The sequence below is a fragment of the Pelodiscus sinensis genome, chromosome 2 (assembly GCF_049634645.1).
Source record: "Pelodiscus sinensis isolate JC-2024 chromosome 2, ASM4963464v1, whole genome shotgun sequence".
Taxonomy (NCBI): domain Eukaryota; kingdom Metazoa; phylum Chordata; order Testudines; family Trionychidae; genus Pelodiscus; species Pelodiscus sinensis.
Genome location: NC_134712.1, coordinates 21,718,176 through 21,736,308, shown reverse-complemented (window position 1 = coordinate 21,736,308; position 18,133 = coordinate 21,718,176). Strand labels below are relative to the sequence as shown.

Genomic DNA, 18,133 nt, shown 5'->3' with positions numbered 1-18,133 from the left:
TTTTTGCCCCCTTGTCATTCATAGGGTGTCCCAGGAGCATCAGGATCACCTGGACGGGATGGATCTCAAGGTCAAAGGGTAAGGTGAAACAAACCAGTTTCTCTTTCTCATTTCCATTTCTTGAGTGATGGCACTAGCACAGTCAAGACCTGGCAAATGTAAGGAGAGCAAACAACTATACTGAAATGCACTAGACCAGCGCAGACAAAAAGTGTTGTGGGTTTCCTGGGGATATGGCTATATGCAAAAACCCAGCTTTTTGGCACTGTGCCCTTTGTGTGATGCTTGTGTGTTCCCAGAGACTGGAGATCAAAGCCCCTAGCTGTTTAAGAGAAAGCTGAATGTCCAGTTGGAGTCTGGTTTCTCATTTAAAAACAGACAAGAACTTGTAACCAAAGGGGTAAACCCAGTTGTGGGACCCCTAGTTCTTAGTTTTTAAAATTTGTGGATGGTTGAGATGAGTTCTTATAAGTACAGCCCTGACTGACCTTGCTCAGAGCAAATCTAAGGGTGCATCTAAACAGCACCCTAAACTTGAAATAAGATGCGCAATTTGCAAATTGCATATCTTATTTCAATTTTAATTTTGAAATAGTGTATTTTGAAATTTGGCATATGTACACAGCTCCAAATTTTGAAATAATGCGCTATTTCGAGACATCCCTTAACTCTCATGGAACAATGGTTACAGAGATGCTGAAATTGCACACCTGCTATTTCGAGACCTGTCTCGAAATAGCAGGTGCGTTCAAAAGATGCAGGGAAGCTATTTCAGGATACTTCCAGTATCCCAAAATAGCCCCACTGTGTAGACATACTTAAGTGACGTGGTGATAAAAATGCCAGTGGTCTCCAGTGACTTGTTTGTGTAACCTTCTAGTGAATGTGTCATAGGTTCTTTTCTGTGCCCAGTCCCTAGAGGGATGAGGCTACTGCAGCTCCACTTAGCTTTGCCTTTTTTAACTCATGGTAGATGCTTATACTTTTGGGTCCAGGGGTGCTTGGTTTAATCCTCAACATGTCAGACAGCAGTTCCAAGACTAGTGGTGCCACCTGGGGTGCTAAACTGGGAGTGTAGCCACAGTGGGATATTTTTTTTAAAAAGGACGGCATAGACAAAAGCTTGATTTAAGTGAGGGGAAAGGCATGTAACTCTTATTCTGTAGATAGTCCCAGTGTGGTCTATACTAAGGGTGGGAAATTAAATATAGTCTCCGTTTTCAATAATGATCGTAATTGTTTGCTGTGTTTAGTTTCCCCTGCTCTTGAGGCAATGATTGTCCCTCAGTTAAACATGTTCAGTATTTCTCAGGAAGCTCTGAGGATCTTATAGAATCAGGTCTATTATTGGGTGTCTGTGCTATATTATCATGCTACAGTGATTTCTATGGGAACAGACTGATTTTTATACACACGGAATGATGGACATTTGTTCTGTATTGTGCGGTGTTGGGCATTTGCGCTATATTGTCATGCTACGGTGATTTCTATGGCAACAGACTGTGATGTTATACATGCAGAATGATGGTCTTGTTTCTCTACTCTACTGCATTAGTTTATGCTGGTGTAATTCCACTGATTCAGTGAAACTGGCATAAAACTCCCATGAAAGAGTGGAGAATCCAGTCCAGTGATCTCACTGCACAGTCTGTTTGAAGGGAAAGCTCATCGTCAATAGAGTATGCTATAATTCTGACAGGCGTAACCACAGCACTAGCAAAGGGAAACTGGAAAGTTGGAAAGAAGTAAATTGCCTTTTTGTATAATAGTCTCTTTATCAAAGCTTCCTTCTGTAAGCCAACCTCTGAAACAGTTTTTGAGCCTATACTCTAAAACTAAAATTATATTAGAATTGATGTTTTCCATATTATTCTTAGCTTGGCCATCACTTTTTTTAAATGTTAATTAATAATTAAAATGACTGAGGCATAATGAACCTGATTCATCAAAGCACTTGCAAAATTCTAATGGGACATTTTGCTGAATCATTGCTGGTATGACGTTAATTCTAAAATGTCCGTAAAAAATGTTTTCCCTTTGGGTTCACTTTTATTTCCTTTCTGCTTTGTCTTGCTTTCTAATACTCAAAGCTTCTAATCATTATTTATCGGAGTCTCTGATTTTGCTTCCTTTTCTACACTTATTTTATTTTTTTATTCAGTACTACAATTTTTTTTTATTCAAAACTTTTTCCCCTGGGTTGTTGGGTTTTTAATCCTTGGTTTGCTTATCTAAGGTCTTTTAAAATTATATATACTATTTCTTTCCTATTCATAGCTTTCAGTAGTTTCCTTTTAAAAGAAAAAATTAGAGTATATTCCTCGAATCAGGTGTATAAAATATGAACAGAAATCAATTTCATAATGGACTGACTGTTCATGCACTGACATGAGATTAAAATTCATTTTAAAGGCTGGAACAGAGTTAAAGATCTGTTTTCTGTTAATAAAACAAACTCTGAGCCTCCATGATAGATTTTTAAACAAATCTGATATCTGGACTAAATCTGAATTTCAGATTAATTCTGAGAACAATCCCCTCGCTCACCTTTAGTCCTCCAGTTATAAATGAAGAAATAAAGATGTTGGGAAAGGCGACATAGCTTCTGCCTGTTTTATTCTTGGTGATGTGATCATTGTGAAAATGTTCAAGGATTAAGGAACCTTTCGCTGCCTCCCTCTCCACCTATAGTTGCCCATACTAGAGTGATTATTCTAGGACTGGCAATATGTGCTGCTTTTACAGTCACTCTCCTGGACATGGCTATGTCATGCACAAAGGGACTAGGTTGAATTGTGCAGGACTGCATGCTTGAATTGAGATTAAAGTGCTGGTGAGCCCCCCTCACACAAATATATTCCAGTTGGACTCCCCTGTCCTTTCAATTCTTCCTTTTCTGCCAGAGATATGAAGTTAAGAGCAAGATTGTGATTAGTCCTTGTGCAGGTGTGCAAGCAGAAAAAGAAAGGCGCTTTCTTTTCCCATGTTCCTCATGGCCTCTGCACAAAGTCCAGTCATACTTACAGTACTTACTCTCTCCTGAGAGATGCAAGCCACCCTGGAGAGGGCAGAGCTAGTAGCCAAAGGAGGAGTAAGGTCAGAAAGTACCATTCTAAGGGATGCTGCACTAGGTATGTCTCTCCTGCATGCAAGATATTAGAGGAGAGACTGTGCCTCCTCTATCCTCCCATTCCTCAGCTCATTTGAGTAATTCCCTACCCTCAAATATCTGTGATTTTGTCATCACTCATTGTTCCTTGGTGGCTTTTTTATATTCCCCTCCCCCCCCCCCCCCTTCCCCTTTTCTTCTGGTCTCCTTCTACACACCAGACTTCTCTTGGGCAGAGAAACAAGAACAACCTTCTGGTCTTGGGATTTCAGCCAAGTATGATTTGGCAGATAGGCATATAGCCTTGGACAGAGGCAACTGCTTTATTGCATGCACTTCACCTTGTTGCTGCTGAGCACCAGGTGGCCAAGAAGATGAGATGTGATGTCTGGTAATGACCTTCCTTGGAGCTGCTCCATGGCTGTCTTAGTAGCTCAGGAACAGGTGGGAGGGCAGCTTTACCTTGCTTGCCAGAATTAGCCCAGCTGGGAAAGTGTATTTAACCCTTCAGGTCCTTTAAAGCTTTCTCATCTGGGCCATGGTGGCACACTTCTACCAGCTCCACTCTGTGTGTGGAACAGAAAACGATGATTGGTAAGGTAGCAAATTTTTATTTTCAAGACAAGTTTTAGCAGCAGACTATAAACAATGGAGGAAAACATTCAGGTGATTAGCAAAGTATACCATGCAAGGCCTTCTGCATTTTAAACTATGAAAAATAAAAGAGAAACTTGCTGCCTATTAGCTCTTCGAGGGGATGATACAAATATATTCCCTTTCACCTGTAGTGCTGCAAAGGAGGGGGGATATTAAGCGGGTGTTACTGTGTTTAAGTGCTGTGAAGCAGAACTGGTCTAGTTTGGCTCACACTGTTGACTTTCCAAATGTTGCCATTACAGTCAATGAAGGATGTGTATTCTGAGCAGCAAAAGATTCCAGAAATCACTTCACTAGTCCTTTCCTGGATTAGCTTTATTTAACCAGAACAACACTGAGCCCTTTTATGAATCACCTCACAGATGCAGATTGACATTACTGAGGTAGTCTGTAGTAAAAGCTGCCCTCGCTATAAGTCCAAGATACACTCCAAAAAACTTGACTTATAGTGAAACAACTTAAAGTGGGGAATTTGTTCCCCACGACTGACTTCCATTTACACAATTATTTTTTTTTGCATGACGTAAGAGCGGGGAATGGGAGGACTTATAATTCATCAGTTCCTACAAGTGTCAATGACTTTAGTGTGGGATGAATGTATACTGGGGTGACTTATAATGGGGATGCCCTTATTTTACTGAATTAACTGGGTAGTCGTAGGCCTGCCACAGTTACTGTGAATTAGCACAAGGGTAAAAACTAATGCAAAATAACTTCAAAAATCTTTGAAATTGGTGAAATTTGAGAAGGGACAAGTGCTAGCTTTTCAGCTTTTGATCTGGCAAAAATAATTATTTGACGCCTCAATCATATGGGCACTGAGTTTCAGTTTATTCTACGTATTCAGACAAGCCTGCCATTAGACACTATTCTGCAGCCTTTGCTCAGACACACATAGCAGTTTTGCGTGAGTAAATATTGTGATGGGGCTCACTAATTCTAACTACTGTAATTCAGTGAGAATTTTGCCTGCATGAAGGACTCTATAGTTTGCTGTTAGAGTGAAAATCACCCTTCCGCTGAGGGCAAAAAAAAAAAAAAAAGAAAGTGCTAAGCCCCATGTATGTTCAAAGTGTGAAATCTTGGCTCCTTTGAATTCTGTGGCAAAACTCGCAACACATGTAATTCCCTGGGATTAGAATGCTACCCACAGTCTTAAGTGAGATTTAAGTCTTATTCTGCCCTCTGCACATGGGTGAATTTAATTCCTAATGCAGCATTTTACCCCCAAATACATCATTGACATTGATTCTCCAGCAGGGGCGCCAACAGACTTGCTGGGTCCCTGAGCAAGATGGCAGAGAGTGGCTCCGCACTCCCAGAAAGAGAGGTGCCTAGGGTGGTGGGCAAGACTGGTGGACGGCCAGCCCTCAGGGCCTCCCAGAGTGCACTGCAGCCCCCTGTCCCCACAGACAACCCTTAGAACCTCAGTAGCGGCAGCTGGGAGCCCCGGGCCCTGTAGTTTCCCCCTTTGCTCCCTGCCCCCCCATTGATGGACATGTTCCCCATACATAATTTGAGTTCCACAGCAGAATACAGGGGTGAAAATAACTTAGAATTTCTTACAGGTACTGTCCTATTGCAATCCGGGTCCCTGCCAGCTCTTTAAATAGCTCTCTGCTGGCTCAGCTAGCTCTTGCCGGAGCTGTGCACCAGGGCACATCCCCTTACCTGCACCTCTGGCAAAATATGCCCTGAACTCAATCAGTCCCACAAAATAATGATGGTAAGTTTTGATTGGCAGTTAACTCTAAACTTCTCTACAGTTGGGGGTAATTTTGAAATGTAGACATTGAGGGTATGTCTAGACTACAGGCTTTTGTCGACAGATGCTCTGTTGACAGAGACTGTTGACAAAGCTTCTGTCGACAAAGAGCGTCTACAGTACAGCCAGTTCTGTCGACAAAGCAAGTCGCTTTGTCGACATGAGAGTGTAGACGCAAAGGACAGTGTAGATGCAATAACGCCTTCTGTCGACAGAACTCTGTCAACAAAAGGCATTATTCCTTGTAAAATGAGGTTTACCACTGTCGACAAAACTGCCGAGTTCTGTCGACGTTATATCGACAGAACTTGGCAGTAGTGTAGACGCAGGTATAGTTTTGTTGACAAAAGTGAACTTTTGTCGACAAAACCCTGTAGTCTAGACACACCCTTAGTGTGGATTGAGCTCTCCTACATGCATGTAAATTTGAAATATCTGGTTCCTGGACACATGAGTATGTGGAACAAATTCAGAAAAGGTTTACTAAATATGACCACATTTGAAATATAATGCTATATTTCCATGTAAGTCCAAAAGATGGCACTATTTAAGTTAAAATGTTAAATAAGAACTCAATAAAACAATGCATAGTGTCCCAGTGTTTTACTGTTCTGAGTACCATTCTGTGAGCTCACATTGTTTTTACTGACTCCAAATTAGTGGCATAAGCAGCCCATAGAAATACATTTCCATTTTTTTCCAGCAATTCCTCCAGTTCACTGCCACCTCATCCTGGATATGTTCAGAATTAGTCTAAAACACATAGCTGCTGCCAGATAATCTGAAAAAATGACTAATCCTTATGGTAGCATAAACAAACACCCCGGTATATATCTTTAACTTGTAGGTTAGTACAAAGAATATTCACCACCATCCTGCTCCTTGAGACAGACCTGTTTGACTTAATTTATATTATAAACAGCAGCTTTCACACCTAACAAATACAGTAGGAGACCATTTTAAATGGCCAAGAGATACAGAAACGGAGCCAAGAGAAATGCACCTTAAGGAGATGGAAGGAGACATTCTCCAGTAGCGAAGACTAAGAAGCATTGCTCAGCAGGAATAAATGAAGTGTAATTAAAAACATTACACTCAAAGAAAAAACAGCATTTCTAAGCTGACTGTTAGTTCCTGCCATTTTACTGGCAGGGTGGGAAGGAAACTGTGGCAGTTTTTACACTTGTAGCATGGACACTCTGACCCTTGGACAGACTTCCAATATTTTGGATGAAATTGTGGCCTCGTATAAATCAATATTGATTTAAAATTAGCTAAAATTATTTATTTAGTATTTATATAGACTTGAAAAGTAGATTCAGGTAGATTGGCATTTATTTCACTGTAACATCACCATTCCTTTTTTTCTTTAGTTCTTATAATTGCTTCTAGTAGTTTATCACCTAGCCATTGCTAAAATCCTCAGACTTTAAGTGGTAGAGAAGGGAAAGAAGAAAATCTGCGTTATGTGATTTATTTTTTTAAGGTTGGATACAATATATTGTAACTTGTTAGGGTTGGAAGCCTTTTGGTGGACAAATATAAATGCTTTCAGAATCAGTAAATTTTTCTAAATACTGGTTCTGTATTCATTATCAGAACAGTTGATGAGGTTATGATTTAGAGTAAGTTAATGAAAAATGTGCTACATGTTTAATATGCATAAGTATCCTTTCCTCTTCTACATTTGTACACTTTCTGTCATGAGTTGTTTGCTTTGTAATACGGAGGGCAATTTTAGTCTTTGTCTCTGAATCAGGGGGGTTCTTAAATGTGTAATTTCATGCACATAAGTAAGCCTGATGAAATCTCATTAAACAGCTTCCTGAATCAGGGCCTCTGTGGTATCTAATAAAGCTATGCACTATTTCTGGACAATGAAATTTCCTTCTGATAATGCACTCATCATTAAGTCAGTGGGCATAGTCATATGAATAACAATCTGTGTGAAGAAGAGTTGTAGGACTGGGCTCCAGTTCAGGTATCTCTAATAAGAGTTTTCAGAATGCTCTTTTGTGAATTTTAAGCAATCTTTCTCATCCACCTAGTTATAGAAATCCACCCCTTTGCAGAGCTCCAGCCCATTTTATCCCACTTAAATTTTTCTTTCTTTCTTTCTTTCTTTCTTTCTTTCTTTCTTTCTTTCTTTCTTTCTTTCTTTCTTTCTTTCTTTCTTTCTTTCTTTCTTTCTTTCTCAAAATCTTGGCATGTCTAACTCTTCTAAGAAGTTTACTGATTAATTTGCATGTGCTCCTCTTCCTCAGGGTCTGCCTGGCAAAGACGGACCCACAGGGCCCCAAGGTCCTCCTGGGCCAGTGGTAAGTACTATATGTGTGGGATTCATTACTGTATATGTTGGGGTCTTTTCAGGATTGTAGGTGTCTGCTCTGTGCCAGCTGGGGCTAAATAGCTGATTGCACTGCAGATTAGAACTCTGATTAATCATGAGCTTGGCAGAGAGCTGACCATGCTGTGCCAGTTCTTTGGGTTCTTACCTTGGCAACGTCTACACTGCAGTGCTATTTTGGGATACTGGAGGTATCCCAAAATAGCTATTCTGTGTCTTTTGAGCGTGCCCATTATTTGAAATATAACTGGCTCGCTATTCCGATGTCCCTCTAAACCTCATCCCACGAGGACTAAGGGACATTTTGGAATAGCGATTTATTTAGAAATAAGTGCTGTGTAGACAGTGCCAAATCTTGAAATAAGCTATTTCAAAATAACATCAAAATAAGTTACACAGTTTGCGTAGCTCCAATTGTATATCTTATTTCGACCTACGGTGCAGTGTATCTTTATCACCTTGAGAGATAAAGATTCCCCCATGGCAAGAGGGATTGAGTCACTCAATAAATAGACTGCCATCTTGTGGTAAGTAAAATAGCAGCATTGTGTAGGGTGAAGTAATACCCCTTGGCATTGAGATGAGGCAGAGACTCTCCTCTTGTGGGAAGGTCCAGTCTGGATTTGTTCTCTGACCTGAGCCACAAGAGTTCATTGCCCTGAAGCTCTGTAGAATGTATTCAGACATGTCACAAAACAATTGAGAGAATCTAGAGGCCAGAGTCTGGCTTTTGTGGACGCAGTGCACATTCATCTGAGGAGAAAATTTTGTCTCGTGAGTTATAAATCTGCCTCTTATTTAGAAGTGACATATTTACCAGTGAGATTTGTATCTGGGTTGTAGAGAACTGTGGGCCAATTTTTGCAGCTGAAGCTCTGTAGAATGTATTCAGACATGTCACAAAACAATTGAGAGAATCTAGAGGCCAGAGTCTGGCTTTTGTGGACGCAGTGCACATTCATCTGAGGAGAAAATTTTGTCTCGTGAGTTATAAATCTGCCTCTTATTTAGAAGTGACATATTTACCAGTGAGATTTGTATCTGGGTTGTAGAGAACTGTGGGCCAATTTTTCTGTGGTCGTTTTAAATATTCTCTAATTGTCAGATTCTGCCAGCTTAACTCATGTTGTGTATTACTGTCTTTGCAAGAAGGGCACATAAAATCAGTGGGTCAGGTACTACACAATGTGATAAAAGTTGGCAAAATCTGACTTTAAAGTTGTTGCTATTAACACTGAATAGGATAGAAATCTCTATGCACCTTAGGCATTCACAATCTGTGGTTTGAATTCTTTATTTGAAGGCTTGTACCACTGAGAAATGTGCAAGGGCTTTTACTTTATTATTTTACTAGAAGATTTACCCAGCATTGCTCAGGTCCTTAACTCAATTTTTGTTTTTTGGAAAATAAAACGAAAATATATATGTCTATTTGAATTTCATTGCTCTGGGGTTGGCCTGGGGATGCAGGCTTCCCCAGAGAGAGAAGACTACCCCAGCTATCTCTGGTCGCAGCAGCTTGGAGAGCACCTCTCCATGGCTACTGTAGCTCCAGCAGGCACAGCCAGGGGCGGGATGCATGTCCTTCAGCTGGGGTAGGTCCAGTTCATCTTTTCCCTGCACTCCCCAGCCAGAGTAAGGAATGCAGCAAACTTCACTTTCCCCGCTCCTGGACAAAGGGGAATGGCCAGCTATATTCCTGCATGAATTGGGGTGGGGGCCTCAGCCTCCGCTCCCACACATCCTAAAGTGACTGGGGTTTGGGAGGCTTGGGGCTGAGGTTTGTTTGCCCCCATGCACTCCCAGTCATCCCCTTTCACCTGTCTGGTGATTCTGTCTTTTTTCTGTATGGTTTTATGAGAAGCAATCCCATCCCAGGCAGATCCCATTTTCCTGGCATGACCAAACCTTTGTGTTGCTTTAAGTTATGATAAAAGGAAGCTGTATTTTGAATGTGGTGGTTCTATCTTTTACCATTTAGGAGTTCTTGAACCATCAGACAGACAGACAAACTCTCTCAAATATATAGTAGATTAAAACTGGCCGAAATTAGGACATAAAACAATCTATTATTTACATGGTAGTGACAAAAAAGTAAAATATTTAGAAAGTAAAAGTACACCTGCTATCTTTTGGGTTTCTCCTCCCACCTTCATTCCTTGGCTACTTTTACTGTCATTACCACTTTGTTTTTCACTCCTGTAAGATACCAATCTGAAGTAACTAAAGGTTTTAAGTTTAACTAAAGGAAGGAAATTGTGAATTGATGCTACCATTATGTTGAGACATACAAAGTACCCACCTGCCTTTCATTAAAATGCATAACTATTATTAAAAATTAGTTCCAATTCACAAGACATGAGCATGCTAAAAAGTACTAGTCCTTCTCCAGGTTATTGCAGCAATCAGCTAATAAGCATAGGCCAGTAGCATTGTGATCAGATGAGAATCCAAAAGGAAAGAGGCAATGAACCTAATCTATTTGGGAAATTTAATCTGAGGATTTATATGGGTGCTCTGGTGCGATAGCCACAAGAAGTGCCATGGTAGTAGAGCAGATATGGTTACCCTATATATGGAGGGATGGCATGGGGGCATAGGTGGGGCAGGGAAAGAAGTAAGGCCAAAGGATCCATTGCTGTGGAAATCCTTCAACGATTCCAGAACATTAAGTTGCAGTATGTTCCACATGGTTGGTTCATAATCTTGCAGCAGTCTGGGGAGGGGCAGATTCTTTTTTTTTTTTTTGTTCAGCAGCTCCCTGATTACTCAGGCCAAGTGCTGGGTTGAGATTTGATGCTGAAGTCGATGGGAGGTTTGGCTGATTATGGATTATAGGATTGAGCCCTCCTTCGTGAAATTATGTAACCACATTGAAAAAAAGAATGTTACTAGCTGAATAACAGCAATAGTGTCCTTTCATGCTATTTCCATAATCTACTGTATATTTTAGAGAGTTTGTCTGTCTGTCTGTTTGTTCAAGAACTCCTCCTAAACAGTAAGAGTTAGGCCCACCAAATTTGGCATGAAGCTTCCTTTTACCATAACTTAAAGCAAGCTCAGGGTTTGGTTGTGCCAGGACAATGGGATGTGTATGGAATACAATTGTTTTACATCAAATGGAAAGGGAGGGGTATAACCACAAGAGAGCAGCTGCTGGTCAACATCATGGTACCTGCCAACTGGGCAGCCTGAGCAGCACCCCACCCCCCAAGGAGAAGCTGGTGGACAGGCCGCATGTCCCCCCAACACTATGCCAACCCTAGGGAGAAGTTGGTGGGCAGGCCATGTAGCCCCCGCCACCCCAGGATGGTCCCAGACCCGGGCTACACTGGGTAAGTCTTCTAGTTCTAAATAAATAAGTACTGCTTAGCATCTGTTTCTTTACCTATTTGCAGCACTATGCTGACATTAACTAATGCATTACATGAATTGATATTCATCACTGTGCAAAGATCATCTAGATCAGCTACAATTTAATTCTTATTCGCCTACTTGTGCCTATTGAGTGGGTTCTCCAAATAGTGTTGGGTTCTCCAAACTGTTTCAATTTCATGGGGAATTGAAGAGGGAGGCTATCTGCTGGCAGTCTTAATTCACAATTTTTTTTAATTTGTACATTAATCTTTTTTCTGGTCTTTAATAAGGATTATTAATTTGGAATTCATTTATATTTTCATGGTTGTGTTTTAAAGGAAAACACAATAGAAATAAATGCTTTATCTTATGGCTTCAGAAATCAGAAGGGAATTCAGTCTCACTTTTCAAATTACCAGTGCACCCTTGTGGAACTATTGCAGCTAGGATACTGCCCATACAGTAAAAAAATCGTGTTTAAGGTTTTTTTTGTCAAAAACTCATTGATGTTGGATGTTACAGTTATAACTGTTTGCTTTCTCTTTTTCCATATAGGGAATACCTGGTGCTCCTGGTGTTCCAGGTGTTATGGGAAACACTGGGCCACAAGGTGGAGTTGGACCCCCTGTAAGTAAGCCAACATCCTAATATATTAGCAATGCTGTGCTATTCAATTCTAATCTTCACTATTATCCATAACAAAGAGCTACAAAGAGTAGTGGTCCATTTGCTCATGAAACCTTCACACTCATTGCAATTAATGACTAAAGAAAACATCCCACTGTTGGTTTACTTTAGTTTTTGTTTAGTTTTTGGCCCGACTTAAAATACTGGGCAGAAATATATGCAGGAAAGTATCAAGAAAAGACTTTGTTTTTAAGGGTTAAAAGCATACAGGACAGGAATTCATATTCTGAGTGTAGCTGATTAATTGTCTTTCCCTTCCAAATTGCACTAAGGAAAATAAAATGTGCTGCTTTCTTAGACTTGACATTTTCCACAAAGATGGCACTTTTTCAAAATGGCCTGATTCTGATCTTATTTATACTGGTTTTAAACAGCGTAATGCTGTTGACTTCTGTGAGTGTCTCCTTGATTTACATGGGAGTGAATGACATCAGAATCAGGTACACATTTAAAATGTAATTGCAAGCTTCAATTACAGAAAGTTTTCCCATTGATGTCAGTGGGCCTTTAATTCTGCTCAGGATCTAATGCTAAATTTTTCTGTCATTTAAATGTCAAGATTCTTTATACATCAAAGAAAATATTTTAAGTAAAAAACCCCCTATAAAATGATGGTATAAATTCCACACCAGTGACAATTTTGCAGTTTTTCAGTTGATCTTTTTTGGTGTAACTATTCAGCTAAATATTTTGAGTTAATAAATTATGTATTTAACATTTTGCTTCCTTATGTAGCCTGCTTAAGAATACTTTTTCATAGATCATGATGTATGTCATAATCTTATGTTTCAAACAGTATTTGAATCTGATATTGTCCAGCTGCTCGTCTGGCTTGTTTGTAGAATAATGTTAGATTTTTTTTTTCAAACATCCATTTGCTTCAGTGATTTATACGAACAGAAGCATTTGAAATATTTGGCTGAATCAGACTATATTGACTGATGATAAAATATAAGCAAAGATCATAGACTAACTCTCTCTTCATCATACTCAACCAGTATAATAATTAAGTGCCCAGTGAAGAGATTTAGTGAGATTTAAAACTTGTCGGGAACTTAAGTAATGACAATAGTATGGGCACATGAGCTGGAAATTTGTCTAAAGTGTAGAGTCTGAGGGTCATGTGAGGCCCTGAAGTCTTGGCAATATTGGAAAAACAAACTGGAGAGGTCAAAAATTGCTGAAAAACAGAATTACACCCACCTGAACTACACAATGGCTAGGATCAAAAGCAGGTACATTTCTACCCGTGCAGTAGATTTCAGCTCCACTGCTGTTAGCCTGCATTTTATTTCAGAGATAGCCCAGGCTACAGAATACAGTTCGAGGAGGAAGATGAACTTAGCAGCAAGGGAACATAAGTCCCTCTATGTTTCCATAATACTTTGTTATCCTATTGGCTACAGTAGCTCTCAATATTTAGGGGTTTGTTTTCACTTACCAGGAGATCGACACTGTGGAGATTTATCTCCTGGAATTTGATTTAGTGGGTCTAGTAAAATTCCAGGTCACAATTCCAGGCTTTGGTGAGGCCACATCTGGAGTACTGTGTCCAGTTCTGGGCCTCCCACTACAAAAAGGATGCGGACGCATTGGAGAGGGTCCAGCGGAGGGCAACCAAAATGATTAGGGGTCTGGAGCATATGACCTACGAGGAGAGGCTGAGGGACTTGGGTCTGTTTAGTCTGCAGAAGCGAAGAGTGAGGGGGGACTTGATAGCAGCCTTCAACTTCCTGAAGGGAGGTTCCAAAGAGGATGGAGAGAGGCTGTTCTCAGTAGTAACAGATGGCAGAACAAGGAGCAATGGTCTCAAGTTGTGGTGGGAGAGGTCCAGATTGGATATTAGGAAAAACTATTTTACTAGGAGGGTAGTGAAGCATTGGAATGGGTTACCTAGGGAAGTAGTGGAGTCTCCATCCCTAGAGGTGTTTAAGTCTCGGCTTGACAAAGCCCTGGCTGGGTTGATTTAGATGGGATTGGTCCTGCCTAGAGCGGAGGGCTGGACTTGACGACCTTCTGAGGTCTCTTCCAGTTCTATGATTCTATGATAAGGGGATGGTTGGATGAAATAACATGATCTTGGTAACTAATTGACCATTCATTATAGGGAACTTTCTGGGTGTCTGGCTGGTGAGTCTTGCCCACATGCTCAGGGTTTAGCTGATCGCCATATTTGGGGTCAGGAAGGAATTTTCCTCCAGGGTAGATTGGCAGAGGCCCTGGAGGTTTTTCGCCTTCCTCTGTAGCATTGGGCACAGATCACAGCTGAAGGACTCTCTGCATGTTGGGGCCTTCAAAGTATTTGAAGGCTTCAATATCTGAGACATAGGTGAGAGGATTATTCTAAGAGGGGTGGGCGAGATTCTGTGGCCTGCACTGTGCAGGGGGTCAGACTAGATGATCATAATGGTCCCTTCTGACCTTAAAGTCTATGAGTCTATGAGAACAGGTGTACGCTAAGGCTGCCTTCTTTCTCCATTACTCTTCCTGATTGTCTTACACTGGGTCACAAAAACAGCATATGCTGACTCAGGAAGGGGACTCCAGTGGACTCAAACTAGGAAACTTGATGATCTAGAGTTTGCAGACGACTTAACCCTGCTCGCAGATAAATTAGAGCACATGCAAGAGAAGAGTACCTACAGGAAAAAGCAGAGGGAGTGGGCCTCAAGATTAGTCAAGAGAAGACCAAGTTGATGCACATTAACAACAGAGGAAGGTGAAGCAGTGCAAGAGGTTGACCAGTTTGTGTACTTGGGGAGTGTTATCAGCAAGAATGGGGTAACTGAAGAGGACATCAGTGCAAAAATACGAAAGGCGCAACAAGCCTTTGCCATACTACAACCAATCTGGGGTACAAGAGCCATTTCAACAAGAAGCAAACTACGCATTTTCACTTCTAATGTGAAATCAGTGCTGCTGTATGGCTTGGAGGTGTGGCACGTTGTCCAGAGCAACACTAAGAATTCAGACGCTCAATAAATGCCTTAGACAGATTCTCCAGCTAAAGTGATATGATAGAGTGCCAAATGAAACCTTGTGGGACCAAAACAAATCAGAAACCAATGGAGGTTCAGATTAAGAAGAGAAAATGGTGATGGGCAGGCCACATCCTGCATAAGAACTGTGAGGAATGTATCATGAGACAAACGTTGGAATGGAATCCAAAGGGAAAGAGGAAAAGGGGACATTCCAAACAAACATGGCGATGAAGATTCCTGGACGAAGAAAAAACAGCTGACTTAATGTGGGATCAAATCAAGACTATCGCTAAGGATCGCAAGAGATGGAGAATGACTGCGGAGGCCCTATGCTCCATTAGGAGCCCAAAGGATAAATGATGATGAAATTGACTGCTGCTGGCATCCCCATTGACTCCAGTATTCCACCAAGTTGCAAGGAGTAAGGAAGGTAGATGGGAGAGTTTCTTCCATCGTCCTCCTACAGCGGGGGCAATGTGGAACAACCTAAGGTATGTTGACTCCAGCTACAGTATTCATGTTGTTGGAACTACATGTCTTAGGTTGACTTTATCCCTTAGTGTACACCTGGCCTAGGAAGGATGAGTCCTCCCAGACTCGGGACCAGAAATGAGGAACAGATAAGTGGGAAAAGAGAAAACAGCTGGGAAAAGTAACCATCAGATACTTGGTCACGTAGAAGAGAAATACTGAGTATTGAAAAGGAAAGAGCATGTTTAAGAGAACATTGCTGGCCATTCGCCAGGTTATACAGGATTTCAAAACTCAGTTTTTACTTTCCTTACTTTTACTGTAATGCTCACATATTTGGAGATGCAAACATAAAGTGCTTGGAGCTAGAGAGAAATGTGAGAATTAACTTTGTGTTTAATCTTTCAACAGGGTGCTCCTGGTGTAAAGGGAGAAAGGGGTGAGCGGGTAAGTACTCTATTTAACAGCCACAAGTAAATGTCAATTTGATTTTTGTCCCATTACCCCTCGACTCTAGTTATTTACACTTCCCTCACTCTTAGTCATGGATGAGTTTAGATCTAATCCGACAAACTTTTCCTTTTCACTGATCTCCATCCCTCTCTCTAAATATTAATAAAAATTTAACAAGAAAGTAACATGATGTGTATGCACCAGTGAGCATATCCCAGGATCTTTTTTTGTTTGTTGTATGGAAACAGGAATTTTTTATTTCCCGTTCTTGTCACAAAATCCTTGTGCCTCATTTTCCTCAATTGCAACATAGAGAGACCATAAAGACATACCTCCCACAGGTGCTCTGTGCTCATTCAAGACAAAAGTGCTCTAAGAGCAGTGTGCTGCTGTGTTTTGTTGTTATCCAGGGTGATGTTCAGTCCCAGACAATGGTGCGTGCAGTTGCTCGTCAGGTGTGTGAACAGATCATCCAAAGTAAGTAGATCAATATACTTTATGTTCAAATTTTTGGTGTTTTAAAAGCCACTGAACTGACAATATCTTCCCCTTAACAGAGCATTCCCTAGGCAACTGAATACCTACCCTCCCACATCATATCCCCTATACCACCAAACGATACCTCACCTCTAACAGCTTATTCCTTAACCTCTGAACAGTACCTACTGTCCAACACAGGAACCCCTACACCACTGAACAGTACTTACCTTCTAAGAGTATTGTTTACTGCAGGCCACCAAACGGTACTACTCTCGAACAGCATATCCACTGGGCCACCAAACAGTTCTAACAGCATGTGTCCAAGGCCATTGAACAGTGTGTAGCTTCTAACAGAGTATTTCCTAAATCACCAAATAGTACCTACCCTCTAGCAGTGTATACTGAATACCACCAAACTGTACCTATCCTCTGTGAGTGTATATTGTTTACCACGAAACAGTACCTACCTTCTGGCAGCATGTACACTCGGCCACTGAACAGTAGCTACCTTCTAACAGAGTATTTTCTAAACCACTGAAGAGTGCCTGCACTCTATGGGTATGTCTACACTACCACCCTAGTTCAAACTAGGGTGGTAGTTTAGAAACCCTAAGAGTGTGTACCCACAGCCACCAAACAGTGCTTGCCCTCTGGGCTACCTAAGGGTATGTCTGCATTACAGAGGAGGATCAAAGCTGCTGCTGTTAATCTTCCAGGCTTTGAATTAGCGGTCTAGTTAAGACAGCTAATTTGAAGTAAGAGGGGCAGTCCAGTTGATGCCAGTAACCATGCTTTCATGAGGAGTAAGGGAAATCAAAGGGAGAGTATTCTTCCTTCAACTTCCTGCAGTGTAGAGAGCACCAAAAGCTGAGTTAAGGTACTTTGACTTCAGGATAGACATACCCTAAGAGTATACACACTCTACTTCTCCAGCCATAGAGACACACTTTATCATCACCACATCTAGCATACATCATAGACCACAGTCTGAACTTCTTCCCCTTCCAGTGGCCCTTTTCCCAACCTACCCCTTCAAACACCCCTGGGCCAGATTTTCCATTTTGTCTTAAATTTGGTGGAATCTTTCCCTCCCACACACAGGTCACATGGCTAGATATAATTCACTTCTGAACCAGATTCCAAGTCAGTCTGACTCCACACGAACTATCCCTGGACCTCCTGGTGAACCAGGTCGACCTGGATCTCCTGGGCCGCAGGGAGAACAAGGAGCATCAGGAAGACCTGGATTTCCCGGCAATCCTGGCCAGCCAGGAAGACCAGGAGAAAGAGGTGGGCTGAATACATGCTGCTATCGTATGATTGCATTGCTGACCTGACTTAATTTTATCATGTGAATGTAGTTTTCTGGTCCCAAGGTGCAATGTTGGGGTTATACTGCAAGATATGGGGACTGCTAGTCACCAAGTTAATGCAACTTTTACAGCATGGCTGTATCTACATTGGCATCCCTTTCTGGAAAAGGGATGCTAATGAGACACTTTGGAATAGCAAAATCCGGGGGGTATTTAAATATCCCCCGAGGCATTTGCATTTACATGGCTACCGCTTTTTTCCGGCTTGGGGATAAGCCGGAGAAAAGCGCCAGTCTAGACGTGATTCTCCGGAAAATAAACCCTTTTCCGGAGGATCTTTTATTCCTACTTGAAAGTAGGAATAAGAAATCCTCTGGAAAAGGGCTTATTTTCCGGAGAATCACGTCTAGACTGGCGCTTTTCTCCGGCTTATCCCCAAGCCGGAAAAAAGCGGTAGCCATGTAAATGCAAATGCTGCGGGGAATATTTAAATCCCCCGCGGAATTTGCAATT

The 18,133-nt window shown here is 41.3% G+C and overlaps 1 protein-coding gene across 5 annotated transcripts in view; it reads left to right on the top strand.

The window, feature by feature from the left end:
• COL14A1 (collagen type XIV alpha 1 chain) overlaps window positions 1–18,133 on the top strand; it is a 183,665-nt gene that overhangs the window by 148,925 nt on the left and 16,607 nt on the right. For all 5 annotated transcript variants that reach the window (XM_014580808.3, XM_006137507.4, XM_014580806.3 and 2 more), the window contains 6 exons: window positions 25–78; window positions 7,796–7,849; window positions 11,791–11,862; window positions 15,786–15,821; window positions 16,238–16,304; window positions 17,409–17,597. In XM_014580808.3, coding sequence (XP_014436294.2) covers window positions 25–78; window positions 7,796–7,849; window positions 11,791–11,862; window positions 15,786–15,821; window positions 16,238–16,304; window positions 17,409–17,597 — 472 coding nt within the window. The remainder of the gene's footprint in view (window positions 1–24; window positions 79–7,795; window positions 7,850–11,790; window positions 11,863–15,785; window positions 15,822–16,237; window positions 16,305–17,408; window positions 17,598–18,133) is intronic.